We start from the raw sequence: 18583 nt of genomic DNA on the forward strand, positions 1-18583 counted from the left end.
TGTATAACCAATGGAGCCACCCAGGCATCCCTGATAAAGGCTTTTGTTCCATTACATAAATGGCAAGTAAGTTAACATTCTCAGTGATGTTTTCTGAAAATAGGAGAATGTCATTTCCCAAAATGGTATCAAGATGAGGTGAGGGTGAGGTACCCTAAAGGAACATTCTACATTCATACTTTTTTTTTTTTAAACCAAATATTGCTAGCAATGAAACAGGATCTCCATCTAGTGGCCAGTAGGGTAACTGCATGCTTACTGAATAGCATAGTTAACCGTGGCTTGAGGAAAAAAATCCTTGTTTACAAGGCAGCTTTCAAAATAACATGGCTATAACAAATAGAATGTTGACAAAGAAAAGTTAAAATGAACACATTCTTTATACAAGGATTTTCCTATCTACCTAACTACTTTCTCTAACGGTTTTTACCATTCCTATGAAAACTGATACTTGAGTTCAAACATGTAATTCACTTATTTGTTTCAATTACCCACCTTCAGCTCTGGCTTCAAATTTACTGTTTTATAATTTTTCCAGCAACTCTCTTGGTTACATACTAAGCTTACTGAATTAAATTCTTTCAAGAAAAATTTAAAAATACATACACAATACTGTTTTGATACATATAGTTGGCCAACAGAGAGGTATATTACTGGGTTAATCTAATGTACAAAAGCAAGTAAGAACACTAATATATTTCTTTATTTTATTAGCATAAAAAGAACTATTATTTAAGCTTCAAATATACATATCTATTTTAAATAACTGAAACCATCCCATAATATCTGAGAAATCTGATCACCAAACCAAACACTTCAAAAATTTTGCCATTCTTTCACTTATAAACAGGCTTCTACTTTTTGTGCCCCACCCATTTTCAGACCAACAGAGAAAGACCAATATATGAAAAGTGTATAGTAACAAAACTACTATTAGGTTACTAAAAATTCCTCCTGGGGGGAGCCTAGGTGGCTCACTCAGTTAAGCATCTGACTTCAGCTCAGGTAATAATCTCACGATTCATGAGTTTGAGCCCTGCATCAGGCTCTGCACTGCCGGCTCAGAGCCTGGAGCCTGCTTTGGATTCTCTGTCTCCCTCTCCCTCTCCCTCCCCGTGTCTCTCTCCACCCACCCCCCTGCTTGCATACACACGTGTGCGCGTGCTTGCTCGCTCTCTCTCAAAAATAAATAAAACACTAAACATACACATTCATAAGCGTATCCAGTAATTTTTAAATTTTACAAATCAATATAAAAATAACACACTGGATAAATAATACAAAGCCATATTATGCTACAAGTTAAAGTGTTGTTTGAGAATCACTTATTGTAAATATAACAGATGTAATGACTAAACATAATCAGTACCTATCTCTGGAGAATGGGATCAGTGTCTCAGTTACAGAACTGTTAGAAGGTCAGTAACGGAAAAAAGGGTGTCCTTTTCTCCAAGGAATCAGTATGCACTCTTTATGCTGGTAATGATTTTACAACGGACAGTACTCTCTTTTCACCTGTGATGCAAAGATGTTCACAGCTAAAGTGAAGATCAATTATTATGTGCAATTTCTGTTTATCAGTATGGCTAGCATATTGTTATTCACTTAAAATTTTTGGCCAATTTTTAAACTTCCACCAAAATAAAACAGACTTACAGATAACCTGCTACATAACAAGCCTTCTAATATGAGAACTTTAAGGCATTATTAAAAGACACAAGTAGACTCTGGTATTCATAGCACTCTTTAATAGTCATTAAGAAGAAAAGTTCAGAGATTTCAAAGTATCTAACTTATACATTAGGAGTCAGAAAAGAAGGACAAAAACGAGGTTGTAAAGGGGTAAGAAACCACATTCAATACTTAATGGCAGGCCAATGAAAGTATGGCATGAACTGCTGTATGTCTTGTCTTGCTCGCCTATTGTTTCTAAACATGTAACAGAAAGGAAATGTGTACTACTTTACCAGAGTTCTCAAGACAGCCTATTTCATTATGCTTGCTTGTGTTTTTGTATATTATCTGCTAGCGATGCAAGCAAACCATCCCTTGAATATAATGTCTCAAATGAAATTATTAGCACCTCTCCCACAAACACCAACAAATGGCCTGTAGTCTGTAAAAAATGTCAGTATTATGAAAGACAAAGCAAAGCTGGGAACGGTTTTTTACCCTATCCCACCACCCAAACTTGCCAATATTCTTTTTTTTTTTTTTTTAAGTTTATTTATTTATTTTTGAGAGAGCAAGAGTGTGTGAGCAGGGGAGGAGCAGAGAGAGGGAGAGAGAATCCTAAGCAGGGCCCATGCTATCAGCACAGAGCCTAAGTGGCTTGAGCTCATGAGCCGTGAGATCACAACCTGAGCCAAAATTAAGAGTCTGTTGCTTCACTGACTGAGCCACCCAGGCATCCCACCAAAAATAATGTTCTATAGGCAAGTGACAAAACTGGAAATTGGACCAGGTAATCTGTTCAGATTTTAAAATGCTACTTAAAAACTAACATTTTAAGCAAAATTAATGATCATATAAATAACATATTTACTGATATAATACTAAGGTATTTTTTTCCTGAAAATTAATTCATATTTAGAATATTCTAAATGAGCATACTTTTCTCACAATCTAAAGATCAGAATATATCCCAAACGTGACAGTAATTTTCTCTGATCATTTAAAACATCATTTAAGGGGCGCCTGGGTGGCGCAGTCGGTTAAGCGTCCGACTTCAGCCAGGTCACGATCTCGCGGTCCGTGAGTTCGAGCCCCGCGTCAGGCTCTGGGCTGATGGCTCGGAGCCTGGAGCCTGTTTCCGATTCTGTGTCTCCCTCTCTCTCTGCCCCTCCCCCGTTCATGCTCCTTCTCTCTCTGTCCCAAAAAATAAATAAAAAATGTTGAAAAAAAAAAAAAATTTAAAACATCATTTAAAAGGTGTATTACCAAATCATCTGATCTACTTAACTAAGTCACTTTATAGCAATTAATTGATCTTAAAGTATTATTCCAAAATCATTTTTGTTACCACATTCAAATATAAATGTACCAATTCCAGTTATACCAATGGACAAGGTACCAGGTTCGAGCACATAATTCTAAAAGTAGGGCTAAAACAAAATCATTTTATAGGGAAAGAGTAAGTCATAAAGGAAAGGTCAAATTCTGATCTGTCACATTAAACTTCTAAAATAGTTCCAAGATACAGCATCTAAGTCTCCGTAATTGCATATGGTTAACAAAATCACAGTTTATTTATTAACATATATACTTACCAGAAAGTGCACCTTACATGAATACATTACTTTAAACAGTAAAAGTAGATAATACTGGATTTCCTTTTTGACCCTGATCCATAAACATAAAAGCTCAGTATTATACAAAGACTGAATTATAGAACAAGATAAATTTTAAAATTTTTGAGAGGATATACATTTTAAAAGTGAAAGGACTAATTAAATAATATTTTAATAATGTGGAAAGAGATAAAGAAAAACCTTATCCCACTCTACTCAATTTTCTCTACACAACCCAATGTTAAATTTCAGTACCAATATCTAAAATAGTTAAGTGTTTATACCTCTAAATATTTTACTTAATCAAAAAAATACACTGTGTACCTGATAACTACTTTTTAAAAAAGACCAATTTAATGTATCAAACATGTCAATGTAAAAGAAAACTCAATCTAAATAATGTATCATCTCAATATTTTTATGAAGTTTAAGGCAGATTAGAGAACTGTGTTTAGAAGCCCAATAATCTCCATAATGGTAGAAAATAGAGGCAGTTACCCCTTTACAAATACAAGTAGCTTTTCCATCTCTAACCGTGCATTAAAAAGATTTATTCCCATCATTTTCCTCACCTGTTCTTCCTTAATAATCTAAGCAGATGTGTAAATGTCTATTTTCATAACAATATGATTAAAGAAAGGCATAGATAAGAAGAACAGATACTAAAAGTTCCTGGTGAAAAGGAAGCGATGTTAATTAACTTGTTTTTCTTGGCACTATCTTTAAACAAAACACATCCTTCTATTATTATTTAGGAAAAGAATACGTTTCTCAGAAGATACTTTCATAACTACTTATGAAATAAACTAGTTTCAATGATCAGCTGCACACTGGCAAAGTAAGTACCCACAGTACTTTTATTAGTGAATTTATGAAATTAGTAGTCTTATTATCAAGTACCTATGGGACTAAAATAATTTATACATGTCTTGAAATTACCATCATCTGAAATTTTATAGTGTTTGAGAAAAACATTAAAATTATTAAAATGCATAGAAGTTCAACCATATTTATATATAATATATAATATTTAGCTCAGAATATTATCAAGAAGCTACTAGCCTTTGCCCATTATTTTCAGTTATACATTATTTGTAAAAAAGTACATTCACAGGTTAAAACAAAGAGACAATGAAAACTTTGATTTTGTGTTTCAGGACAGATGACAACACAGGTAACCCAATTAGAATCCCCAAAAAACAACTAAGTGTTTCCACAATAATTTTTAAGAAATAAATCCGTTAATCTCATGCCTACAGATACTGGGGAAGGATAATACCAAATACTCCAACGGAACCTCATTATTTTAATAGATAATAAAGTAAACAAAGGACTAATGACAATGTGACTTACCCGAATCATTTCGTAGATAAGATGACATAGCTGGGATGAGACAAGACTGACTGAGAAGCTCCAGAAGTACAGAAGGAAGGGCGTTACTGTTCTGTACTCTACTCTCATGAGATGACTGAGCTTCCCCATTTACTGCTCCACTCACGGGATTTATGTAACTTGCAAGAACCTAAAAATAAAAATTAGAGGGTTTAAATTGGATTTTAGCTTCACATACTTTAAAAGCCCGCATTTTGTTAGATATTCAGTCTAAGTACCAAGAGTTTATATTTTCAAGTCAGTCAACGTCTTTGTTTCAAAAACAAGACTTGTTTCCCTCAGATTTTTCAAAAGAGAAGGGTGTGTTCTGCACAATGTTACACTGTATATAGCTAGACATACAGAAAAAAATCCACCTAACAAGACAAACTTAAAAAAATTAGCAACAATTCTTGTATTATTTATATTACTGAATAGATTCACTGTACAGTTTGACAGTGATCTTAGAATTTCGTACTAGAATGAGCCTGTCATTCTAGAATTATAGAAAATAATGCTCAAAAACTTGGCCCATTTTAGTCAATTAGTTGATGCAGGGACTAAAGCTATTATTTAAGCACCTGCCCTTCCCATTGGTGCTGTGGGACTTTCCATACTAGTGCAACTTGCCTGATTCTAGAAGAGTCCTAAAACAATGTGAGGAACGAATAAAAGAATAAATAAATAAATAAACAAACGTTTAAATATATATATTTAAAAAAGAGAGTCCAGATACAGCATTTTAGAAGAGAAGATGACTGGAAGAAGGTAGAAATGGTATATTTTCCAGTTATTGGATAATTTCGTCCTTGTCACTTTCCTCTCAGTGAAAAAGCTAATTGAGATGGAAGAAATTTAGAGTTACAAGGAGGGAAGAACAAATAATCTTTGTCCAGGGGTATTTAAATGTACTAAGAGCAAGGAGCATAATATATTTTATAACAGTAGCTGAGGATGAGTTGGATAGTCATCAATACTTAAAAATCAACACAAATATAAAAAAAAATTTAACTATTATCACCGACAATATCAACTTTGTAAATATACCTGCAGAAGACAGGTAACATGTTCCTCTTCCAGCCTCTGTTTAGTTAAGGCTTGTTCCACATCCCATCCAGAAGCCGTAGAACCTGTTCCAAAGCCAGTCCCTTTTGCCCAATACAGCTGTTGTTCTTCTGTTGATGTAGGGTTATGAGAGCTCGATACCTGTGGCTTGTAACAAAAAATGAAAATTTCTTACTATTTGATTTTATTTATCCTCACAAATATTTATAAGTATCAACATAAATAATTTAGCTGCTATAAGAGAACAGCTGAAGTCTCCTCAAAAAAGTAAACAAAGGATTAATTATGTGACCCAGCACTTTCATTCCTAGGTATATAACCAAAGAAATAAAAACTGACACTCAAACAAATACAGGTCCATGAGTTTTCATAGCAAGACTATTCATGATAGCCAAAAAGCCAAAACAGCACAAATGCCCACCATGAATGCATAAACAACTGTGATATATACATACATTAAAATTATTCAGCCATAAGAAGTAATGAAGTACTGATATATGCTACTTTGTAAATGAACGTCAAAAACATGCTATGTCAAAGATGACAGACACAAAAGGTAACATACTGTACACTTTTATTCATATGAAATACCCAGAGTAGGTAAATACAGAGAGATGGAACACATGGCAGCTGCCAGGGGTTAAGGGAAGGGGGAAAATGCTTATACTTAAGAATACATAAATACAGGGGCACCTGCGTGATTCAGTCAGTTAAGCGTCCGACTTTGGCTCAGGTCACAATCTCATGGTTTGTGAGTTTGAGCCCCGCATCGGGCTCTGTGCTGACAGCTCAGAGCCTGGAATCTGCTTTGGATTCTGTGTCTCCTTCCCTCTCTGACCCTCCCCTGGTTGTGCATTAATATTTAATAAATATTAAAAAAATCTTTTAAACAAAAACATATAAAAAATTTAAAATCAGTAAAAGAGGGGGTAAAGACTTATAGTCAATGACAAAATTAGATAGAGAAAACAGTGAAAGGAATAGGTACATGAGCCAGCTCCCTTAGGATGAATCTAGTTAAAGCATATCTTTAATTCTTTAACTGTGTCATATGTCTTTAATCGCAGTAAGATTCCTCATACTTCTAGAAGGAACAATTTTCAATTTCTTTCTTACTGAGAATGTGATGTGTAGAAAAAATCTTTTGGGAATAGGGGACATACTAAAAAAGTGAATGGTAGAGAGAGAAAAAATGACTTAGAACCACTGGTTTTATTAACATAACCTCAAACTCTGTAAAGGTCAATTCTTCATTATTATTTTTGTGCAATGTAAAATTAATTATATAACAAGAATCCTCTTTTTAAAGAATTTTCATTAAATATAATACACGATATACCCTCAAAACATTTGCAAGTATTGGTTTCAAGGGTAATTTAAAAATAATACCAATGCTTTACATTTCTTTTAATGAGGATATTCTAAAGAAGAATATTATATACAATGATACTTTCCAAAAACAGATCTGTAAAATAGTTTTATGGATCTATGACTGCAAATGTCATCTTTCATGTTTTATAAGATGAACTTAAAATAAATCACAATTTCACCACCATATAAAAGTACCTGTAGAATTAACATTATTGATAAACATTTATTTTTTAAAATTTGTAATATAAATAATAACATATGCATGAAAAAAAAAAAAAAAAGTCAAGCTTAATGAACTCCAAAAACTTATTTAACCAGGCAGGCCAAGAATTACATCACTGCACATAAGAAATTGCCCCTATTCTATCTCCTATTTGTGAAACCTTCAATTCCTCCACAAAGTTAATTAAAATCCCAATTTTTATACTCAATGCTTCCTTACCCTTCTTTATAATTTTACCACCTAAGCATGAAACTGTAGTCACTAAAGTTTCATTTTGTCTAATTATAAATGGAGTGATGCCGTATAAATTCCACTTTGTGTGGCACTTCAGTTGCGCTTGTGAAATTCATCACTGCTGTTACGTGTAGTTGGCTGCAGCTGTTTACTTTCATCACCTAATAGTATCCCATTATATAGTAGACTACAATTTGCTTATCTTTTACTGTCTCCACATTATTGTATCCATTCCAGTCATTTGTACTTTTCTGATAAAGAAACAGATCACCTTTCTCCATTTATTGGATATTTAGATACCCCCTCTTATGAAGTGCTCATTCTAGTCTTTCCTCTATTTTCCCATGAGGTTTTCTGCCTTTTCCTTTTGTAATTCTTGAAGCTCTCCCAAATATTCTGAATACAATTTCTTTATCAGATACACCCAAATATACTCTCCCATTCTATGACTTCTGTTTTCACTATCTTAATAGTGTTTCTGATGAAAAATAGTTCTTAATTTTAACATAATTGCTTTTTTCCAATGTTTTTCCCCTTATGGATTAGTGCTTTTTAAAAATTGTTTTTAAGAAATCTTAAAAAAAAATTTTTTTTTTTAACATTTATTTATTTTTGAGAGACAGGGAGAGGCAGAGTATGAGCAAGGGAGGGGCAGAGAGAGAGAGGGAGACACAGAATTCGAAGCAGGCTGCAGGCTGCGAGATGTCAGCACAGAGCCAGACGCCGGGCCTGAACTCACAAACCGCAAGATCATGACCTGAGCCAAAGTCGGATGCTCAACCGACTGAGCCACCCAGGCACCCCAGAAATCTTTGTGTACTCTAAGATCATAAAGGTATGAGCATATTTTTTCCATAAAAGGGTACTATTATATTTTGTATGTGTTACACACATTTATATCTATCATCCAGTTATAATTAATTTTTGCATATAGAGTTCACTAGGGTTTAAAGTTTCATTTTTGTTCCACAAGAATATTTAACTGACCCCACCATCATTTATTGATAAGATCGTATTTACCCCATCATGTTGTGCACTTACTATTTTCATTTCAGGTAATCCTACATACAGGGATTTAAGTCTATTGTTTGCTGGGCTTCTATCTATCCTTGTACTAATACCACAGACTAATAACAAATTTTGATACATGATAGCATAAGCCTAATAAATACGTTCTTCTTTGAAACTGCCTTGGCTATTTTTGAGCCTCTGCCTTTCCCCCCAAAATGTTAGAATTGGCTTGTCAGATTCCTCCAAATTAAATCTGGAATGCCATCAAACACAAAGATCAATTTGATAAGAAATAATACTGGGGCACAGTCAGTTATGCATCCGACTCTGGATCTCACTCAGGTCATGATCTCACAGTTCATGAGTTCTAGCCCCGCATCGGGCTCTGCACTGGTGGCACAGAGCCTGCTTGGGATTTTGTCTCTCCTTCTCTCTGTCCCTCCCCTGCTTGCACTCTCTCTCAAAAAAAAAAAAAAAAAAAAAGTATCATTGAACTGTTATATTTTTTGTGCCCATGGAAATAAACAGGGGCACAGACCTCATTTTATTAAAGTCTAGTGTTTCTTTTAAAAAGTTCACGTATTTGGGGCCCCTGGGCGGCTCACTAGGTTGAGCATCCGACTTCAGGTCACGATCTCACCGTCCGTGGGTTCGAGCCCCGCGTCAGGCTCTATACTGACAGCTCAGAGCCTGGAGCCTGTTTCAGATTCTGTGTCTCCCTCTCTCTGACCCTCCCCCATTCATGCTCTGTCTCTCTCTGTCTCAAAAATAAATAAACGTTAAAAAAAAAAAAATTTAAAAAGTTCATGTATGAGTGTAAATGTCTTGCACATATTTTTTCAGATTCATTCACAGATACTTTCTCTTTTTGATGCTATTCTAAAAAATAGATTGAAAAAGCGTATCATATGCTTCTTGCTGGTATACAAAAGTAACTTATTTTTAAATACTGAACCTGGATACTGTATCCTAATTAAATTTACTTATAGCATTAATTATTTTAGAATTTTCTAAAAACATAATCAAATCATCTTGAAATAATCAGGTGGTTTTCTTTCTTCTTTCTTTTTCTCTTGTTTTACTCTTTAGCTAGAGGCACCAATTCAATAGTATGATTCTAAAGTTTGAGAAGGAAAAGGAAAAGAGATCACAGTATAAATTCAGCATATGCTGGTAAACGGGAAAGCTTCCTTAAGCTTTAAAATCTTTGTTTTTTAAGCAGATAGGTTAACCTATGGTTCCTCAAAGCACCCAATAAAGAAGAAAACACTTAGTTCATAGTTTCTCTTTCAAATATTGTTTAGGAACCAAAAAAGATGTACATGAGTCTCTGAGATATTATTTCAGAAAAAACCCTATTCTGTACTCGATGAATTTAACTTAACTTTCTCACAATCGAGGTAAGTAAAACTCAACCTACCTCTGCTTGATTGAGACTAGAGTTTGGAACTCGCGGGGCATGGTGGCTCAGGGCAGAGAGGCAGACAAGGATGAGGTGTAGTGCTCCAATTTCCAATGCCATCCGCCTCAGAAGCACACCATCATCAGTGGTCAAGGGTGTGGTGCTAAACAAGCTACGAAGGACATGGAAAGGAAGAGTTGGAAGCACATTGGCTGATGGAGATTGCAGAATATGACCTATATTAAAAAAAGAGAACTCGAAATTAAAAATATTTAAGAACACAATAAGGAACAATATTCAGGGTCACAAATTAATAGTGACAATGTAACAGAAAATTATGTCATTAAATTTATTAAAAAGCAATCCAAAGACCACAGAGTATCTTAAAATTTAGTGTCTAGAAAAACTCTTGAAGACATCATGAATGTAAACAAATAAAAGCTGAAATATATTCATAGAATAATTAATCATTATTGACTATGTCAAGACTATTATAAGTCAGAACTAAAACCTAACAACTAAAATAGAAGCATTAGAAGTTCCTTACAACAGTATAAAAGTAACCCGATTGCCCTGGGAGTAGTTTTAACCATGAATAGATAATGAAAGAGCAAAACTATTTTATTTGGTGTGTACATAATATAGTTTTCTACTATGTCTAGCTAGAATGTTAAATGCAAAAAAAAAAAAAAAAAGAAAAAAGAAAACAAAAACCACATATGAATGGTGGAAGAGAACCACTTCAGAAATGGGTATCAAAATTATACTTTTTAAAAAGTATGTATGTATGTTCACGAAAAAACAAGTCTGAAATGGCGTAAAGGTAATTTTCTGCTTAGGGTTACACCTACCATGTTGTAATGGACTACCCAAATACAATGGTTCTTACCTCTCTATCTACTTAAATTAAAAAATCAGATCAAATAGAGGCACCTGGGTGACTCAGTCACTTAAGCATCTGACTTCAGCTCAGGTCAGGATCTCACGGTGTTGTGAGTTTGAGCCCCCCATCAGGCTTGGTCCTGTCAGCATAGAGCCCACTTCGGATCCTCTGTCCCCCTCTCTGCCCCTCCCCTACTCGTCCGTAGGTGCGCATGTACGCGTGACCTCTCTCTCAAAGAAATAAACATTAAAAAAAAATCAGTTCAAATAATTAAAAATTCCTGATCTACTGAAATAGGTATATACAATTTATATATGAAACTAAACAGGTAGGACTATACAGTATGTAGAAGCTGTAATTTGTTATTACAAAAATATTTAAAACAATATCACCATTTTCAAAGATTTATTTATTCATTCATTCATTCATTCATTCATTTATTTATTTAGACAGAATGGGGGGAGACGGAGAGAGAAGATCCCAAGCAGGATCTGCACTGTCAGCACAGAGCCTGACACAGAGCTCGAACCCATAGGCTGTGAGATCATGACCTGAGCCAAAATCAAGAGTCAGACACTTCACTAACTAAGCCACACAGATGCCCCAATAATATCACCATTTTTGAAGAATTCCATCAAATATGAAAATACATAGAGAAGTAGGTGCTTTATTTGGTAAAGTATGTACTTTTAATATTCAATAGTTTGAAATTCATACGTTTTTATTAAATATACTTTGTGGTGAGGATTTAATATTCTAAGTGGTATGTAACAGAATTCACCTCCAATCAAAACCATATGATTTTATTTTATTTTTTTAAAATTTTTCAATATATGAAATTGTCAAATTGGTTTCTATACAACACCCAGTGCTCATCCCAAAAGGTGCCCTCCTCAATACCCATCATCCACCCTCCCCACCCTCCCACCCCCCATCAACCCTCAGTTTGTTCTCAGTTTTTAAGAGTCTCTTATGCTTTGGCTCTCTCCCACTCTAACCTCTTTTTTTTTTTCCTTCCCCTCCCCCATGGGTTTCTGTTAAGTTTCTCAGGATCCACATAAGAGTGAAACCATATGGTATCTGTCTTTCTCTGTATGGCTTATTTCACTTAGCATCACACTCTCCAGTTCCATCCACGTTGCTACAAAGGGCCATATTTCATTCTTTCTCATTGCCACGTAGTACTCCATTGTGTATATAAACCACAATTTCTTTATCCACTCATCAGTTGATGGACATTTAGGCTCTTTCCATAATTGGGCTACTGTTGAGAGTGCTGTTATAAACATTGGGGTACAAGTGCCCCTATGCATCAGTACTCCTGTATCCCTTGGGTAAATTCCTAGCAGTGCTATTGCTGGGTCATAGGGTAGGTCTATTTTTAATTTTCTGAGGAACCTCCACACTGTTTTCCAGAGTGGCTGCACCAGTTTGCATTCCCACCAACAGTGCAAGAGGGTTCCCGTTTCTCCACACCCTCTCCAGCATCTATAGTCTCCTGATTTGTTCATTTTGGCCACTCTGCAAAACCATATGATTTTAAAATAAAGAACAATTAGGGGCGCCTGGGTGGCTCAGTCGGTTAAGCAGCTGACTTCGCCTCAGGTCATGATCTCACAGTTCATGAGTTCCAGCCATGCTCCGGCTCTGTGCTGACAGCTCAGAGCCTGGAGCCTGCTTCAGATTCCTCTCTCCCTCTCTGCCCGTCCCCTACTTGCACTCTGTCTGTCTCTCAAAAACAATACATCAAAAAAAAGTTTTTAAATAAAGAACAATTATTAATTTCCAAATGGAATGGTCATTAACTGAAGAATCACAGGTAAACCAATAGAAAATCTACTTGCTAGGCTATCCTACATTATGACTTTCCTTTAATGTTTCCTTATATTGAATAAAACTGTCGGCCCAATGGAAACAATCACCATAGCTTTCTATTATTATTTTGTAATATTATATTACAAGATAATTGTCATGTAATGTTATTTTCCACATTCTTTTCACTTTAGTCTAAATATTGCTTCCAGATTCACTTTCTTAAAAAAGATCATCATATCATAACTTGGTTCATATATTTTAATAAATCTTCATTACTATTTAGAATAAAATCTGAAGTTTAAAAAAAATTTTTTTTAATGTTTATTTGAGACAGAGAGAGAGAGAGAGAGAGAGAGAAACTGTGAGTGGGCAAGGGGCAGAGAGGGAGGTACAAAATCCAAAGCAGGCTCCCAGCTCTGAGCTGTCAGAACAGAGCCTGATGCAGGGCTTGAATCCATTAACTCCAAGATCATGATCTGAGCTGAAGTAGGACGCTTAACCAACTGAGCCACCCAGGCGCCCTAAAACCTGAAGTTCTTACTAAGACTTTCCATGATCTATTATCAATAATAATAGCTTTTAAAATGAGCACTCAGTGTTGTTTCTTATGTAAATTTTCATCAGCCAACTTATCCTCTCTCATATGATCTGGGCACACAAACACCGCTCAAATCATCTTTCTAGCTCATTTCAGCCTAAATAGATGCTATCCTTCAACACCCTACTAAAAACTAACATACCACTTTTTCACATAGCTGGGTAGTAAGGAAACAGTCTCATAACTGTGAGCCTTCACAAGACTGTGCTTGCAAGGCATTTGTAACTTAAGTCTACACTTACATATACTGCTTGTTGCTATTACTGGAAAACAGGAGAACATTAGCTATGTGAGGGCAGGGTCTAAATATCTGCTTCATCTTTAAATGCCTCCAATGATGCCCAGCAGTTTGTAAACAGTGAATACATTTTGAATGAATAAAGAAATGAAAATAAAGATTCTTTAGGACTTACTATGTGTATCATTAGAATGAAACTACCGACAATAAATCTAGTAGCAGGCACTGATCTGAGTAACTTTTATGCACTCTAGAATTCATTAATAATTCTAAACACTTACTTCCTTCTCCATCATCTGTCACTCCCAATACCAGTCGAAGAAGGCACTGGGCATGTTTTCTCTCTTTCAGTAGCACTTCAGCATAGCCCGGAAGACGAAGAAATAATCCAAAAGCGGCCAAAGAATGGGCAGGTATGGGAGACATGGTCTGTACTGCTGACTTGATAGGTGGAGGTTCAGCTGCAATGGTTTCTGGTGCTTCATAAACTAATTCCCCTGATTGTTCAATGGTCACCCATTCGAACTGATCGCTATCTTTTGGCTTTTCCTGAGTGGTAGAAGTTACAACTGGAGCACTTACCTAAAGAAAAAGAAATTTTTTGTCTGGCCATATGTGTGTTTCAACATCAGGTTCAAATTAAAGACCTGACTTTAAATGATCTCTATAAAATACAGAAATAAAATATAGGAATAAAAGGATCAATAATGGGGCCTCTTTTTACAAAGTTTCCAAAAATCAGGAATTAAACGATGTCATGAGTATGGTGGGATCTGCCAAATATCTTTACTTTAAAGTTAGATACATATATACATACATTTGTTTATAAATAAAGTTACCATTTTATCTTTTGTAATTAGTCAAAAGAGTATGTAGACAGAGTCTTTGAGGCTATATAAATATCTTGTTTCTTTCTCACCAAACTTCGAACAATCAGCATTTTTAAATTCTTGCCTGAAATAATAATTACTACAGTGGTTGCTAAATGGTGGCTTTCTATCATTCCTTCTACATTTATTAGTCAGCCAGAACTGTGAGTAAAAACGTTCCCATCTTCTCCACCTATTTACTCATTCATTTGTTAATCTACCTGAGAATGGAACTAGGGTCTTTGCAGATGCAATCAAATTAAGATGACATCATACTGGATCAGAGTGGACCCTAAATCAATGGCAAGTGTCCTTATGAGGAGAGGGAGACACAGAGACACCAGATAGACACAAGAAAGATGGCCAAGTGAAAATGTAGGCAGAAATTGGAGTAATGCAGCCACAAGCCAACAAATCCCAAGGGCCAGCAAGCAGCAGAGCCTAAGAAGAGACAAGGATGGTTCTTCCCCAGAGCCTGCACAGGGACCATGGGTCTGGAGACAACTTAGTTTCAGACTTACAGCTTCTTACAACGTCAAAGAATAAGTTTCTGTTGTTTTAGGCCATCCAGCTGATGGTACTTTGTTACAGCAGCTCCAGGAAACTAATATATATTCTTAGGACATGAAATTAGAGAATAATTCCCCTACTTCATTCAGTAAATATCCAGTGCTTTGTATTTACAACTTTCTATGTGCCACACTCCCCCTTATTAACAGAGGAGCACCGAAAGCACATCAATAAGCTCATCAGTAACAGCAACATTAATTAACAGTAAAGAGGTTAAAGCAGTTATGTTTTTAAAACTGCCTGAAATGGAAATGGTACCTAAAACAGGAAAAAAGTTAAGCAGTATCTGGGTAGCAGTATACACTACTGCCTTACTCTCCCATTTCCAGTAACATCTATAATTAATATCAAGCCTCAAGAAGCACAGAAATAAAAATATTACAGCATGATGACCATAAAATCAAGGAAAATGCTGCAGTGTAATGAGTCTGGCAAATGTACTTGGTCTTCAGCATTTCTTCGGTACCAACAAATTCTCACAAAGCTCTCTGTACAGACTGACCTGTGAAAGATTTATAGGATGCTCGAAGACTGTAAGGGAAAGGGTACCCCCCAAAAGTTAACACAAGTAAGTATTTTTAAAAAGCAAAAAAAGAACAAAGGGCTTTGCCATGGAATTATATATTCAGTTAGGAATTTATCTTACTTGTTGAATTACTTCTGGATATAGCATCGGTAGTCGTTCTGCAATAAGAGCCAGTCCACCCATTCCTGCAAAAACTTGTAATGGTGACTGGATGGGACAGGTTTCAAGTAAAGATTCATCCAATACTCCATCCATACATTCATCACTTGGAGTGAGAGCCTCATCTTCTGGACAGCTACCAAGTAAGTCTCCATGATCTAGAAAGTAAATTACAAATAACAGGTAAAAAAAGGTCTGTTTTTATAATAATTTTTCATGTACAAGGATATTATTGTCACCTCTCTACTCAACAAAACAGCATCAGTATGTTACTCAGAAAGAGCTTTAAGGCTGGATACTATAATAATCTTTAAATGACTTCTGACGCTGCCTCTTAACAGTCCTGCTACTCAAAGCAGGATCACTGGAAAGTGAACATTGGCATCATCTAGTAAAAGCTTTTGAAATATAGACTTTCAGGTCCCACCCTGGACCTACTGAGTAAGAATATGCATTTTAACAATGTTCTGTAGGTAACTTATAATCAATCATACTGAAGTTTGAGAAGTACTGTCCTTTAGGGCATATTATAAGCATATTCTATGTAAAAATAAGTCAGTTTGCAGAGATTCAAAGCAAATACTAATATATGTACATCATGTTCTGAAGTATCCCATTAAGAAAAACTGAATACTAACAGACTTCCCACAATGAAAACTAAAAGTTATACCATATTGGTTAACTCTGAATCACTCACAAAGGAAAACCAAAAGATTAGTATGTTTACAAATGATCAGACTGTATAAATACTAAAAACCCAACTACATAAGAACAAATAATCTTGCTGAAAACTAAGCAAAGGCAATATTCTAAGATTTACTAAAGAATGCAAAATGCTAGAGGCACCTGGGTGACTCAGTAGGTCATGATCTCATGGTTCGTGGGTTCAAGCTCCGTGTTGTTAGGGCAGAGCCTGCTTGGGATTCTTTCTTTCCCTCTCTGCCCACTCCCCACCCCACTGGTGCTCACTCGCTCTCCAAATAAATAAACTCCAAAAAAATGCTTAAAAAAAAAAAAAAAAGAATGCAAGAGGCAAATAATAAATCAAAGCATATGTGCTCATAAAGTGATGCTGTAAGAAAAATTAAGATTAATTTTCAGTGAAAACAATAGCAATTTATTATGTTTACAAATCAAGTCAGTCGTAAAGAACAAGACCTCATTAACTTGACAGAATAAAAACAAAGGTAAATGAAGTCATGAGCTAGAGAAATCCCTACTTCTCAGATCACAGACTGTAAGGGATCATCATATACATACCTTTTTCAGGATGTAACCTTTTAAAAGAATCTGTTTTTGACAGACTTGGGTCTGTGATAACTCTAGATCCCAATTTAACAGTCAGATCTATTGAGCGGTAACCTTGAGGAAGTTTTCGGTCATACAGGAGAGTTAAAAGTTGGGCAAGCGTCATTTCAGCTGGCAATGGCTGGCCTAAAAATGACATAACTAAGTTAAACCTGGAATCCAAGAGGGAAATATTTACTTGGTTTGATTAAGTCAATTAGTTACTTTTTTACTGAACTATATGTACAGCGTTCTGACACCAGTTTAAAAACAATTTGAAATTAGCACATGGAAAGTTTACAGAAATCTATTTCTGACACATATGTCAGAAATTCTGACACAGAACAATAATGTCTGTAGAAAGTGTTAGTCACAAACCAAATCCCACCAAGATCTCATGAGATACAGCAAGATACAAAGAAACAAACATTCCTAGCCATCAGGGGTTGGCAAAATCTTCTTCCTGAAGGACCAGATGATAAATATTTTCATCTACGAAGACCATACAGTCTCTGCTGCAACCACTACCGCTACCACTGTGGCATGAAAACAGCTATGGGCAACGCACAAATAAATGGGCACAGCTGTTATTTCCATAAAACTTTTTTATATCCAGTCTACTGGCCATAGTTTGTTGATCTCTGCAATAAATCAGTAACATAAAGGTAAGAAGGAAAAGATGGCTAAGAAGGAATAGTTGGCAATTGGATTTTAAGAATAAAGCACAAAAACGGAGACAAATTGGGTATCACCTTGACCAAGAGGAAGTATACTGGTCAAAGATTATGTTTTAGCTAGAGAGAAAATACTGCTTAACTCTCAGTGGTACATGAATGACTTCTACTACCATAACGAGTTCTTCAAAATCTGCCTCACGCTCCTTCCTACATAACTTTTTATGACCTCTTTAAAACGTTAGTTTTACTGATATTATAGCACACTGACAGCAAAATTTAAGACGACAGTAAAGTATAAATATGCAACATTATAATGTTAAAAAGAGCATGTAAAAGGTTACCTCTTCTTTTCTTCTCATTTTTCTTAGAGGGAGCTGTATGGACAAAGTCTCACTAACTCATGTACCTCATCAAGAGCACTTGATTAAACAGGAGTCTGAGTATGGTGATTACATGTCTTTATAATTTTTTGTATTTTTCAATATTGTGAACATTACCTGCCAAGAGTTTGTGGAACAGGTGAAACACTGGGACAGTAATTATTTTGTTGGCAGCCTCTGCTCCTGAAGAAGCACTTCCTATTTTATCAGGAATTGTCCTCCCTCTCCTGGATGGTGGACGTGGTGGTGTAGCTGACACAGCCCGTTTGGATTGGGATTTCAGCCCTAAAAGAATCAGGAAGATTCTATATCAGTCAACACACAATGAAATAAAAGAGTATTTCTACAATATTTTTAAATAGCATCACATTCCTAACTAATGCCAAAAGGGAGAAACATTTCTTCTGATTTTATATCTGATCTTCCAATTCTATTTGCCCTTCACGACATGCCATGAATTTTAGCTTCATGTTCGTAACTATTCTCCAAGAAAGTAAAAAATAACGTTAAATTCTATTGTTCTATTTCTCTGAGATAGAAATAAAATCCATTATCTCCTATTTGAAGAGTAAAGTAATACAGACTAAGCTTTATCTTTTGAACTAAAATCACTT

The 18583-nt window shown here is 35.4% G+C and overlaps 1 protein-coding gene across 9 annotated transcripts in view; it reads right to left on the minus strand.

Moving 5' to 3' along the window:
- BIRC6 (baculoviral IAP repeat containing 6) overlaps positions 1 to 18583 on the minus strand; it is a 224370-nt gene that overhangs the window by 55693 nt on the left and 150094 nt on the right. For all 9 annotated transcript variants that reach the window (XR_006200904.1, XM_042933289.1, XM_042933288.1 and 6 more), the window contains 7 exons: positions 18087 to 18254; positions 16886 to 17059; positions 15587 to 15783; positions 13783 to 14083; positions 9986 to 10203; positions 5709 to 5873; positions 4644 to 4812 (listed from right to left, as the gene is read on the minus strand). Coding sequence is in view for 8 of the 9 variants with exons in the window: in XM_042933289.1 (XP_042789223.1) it covers positions 4644 to 4812; positions 5709 to 5873; positions 9986 to 10203; positions 13783 to 14083; positions 15587 to 15783; positions 16886 to 17059; positions 18087 to 18254 (1392 nt within the window). In the remaining variant the exon portion in view is untranslated. The remainder of the gene's footprint in view (positions 1 to 4643; positions 4813 to 5708; positions 5874 to 9985; positions 10204 to 13782; positions 14084 to 15586; positions 15784 to 16885; positions 17060 to 18086; positions 18255 to 18583) is intronic.

This window comes from Panthera leo, chromosome A3 (genome assembly GCF_018350215.1).
Source record: "Panthera leo isolate Ple1 chromosome A3, P.leo_Ple1_pat1.1, whole genome shotgun sequence".
NCBI classification, from domain to species: domain Eukaryota; kingdom Metazoa; phylum Chordata; class Mammalia; order Carnivora; family Felidae; genus Panthera; species Panthera leo.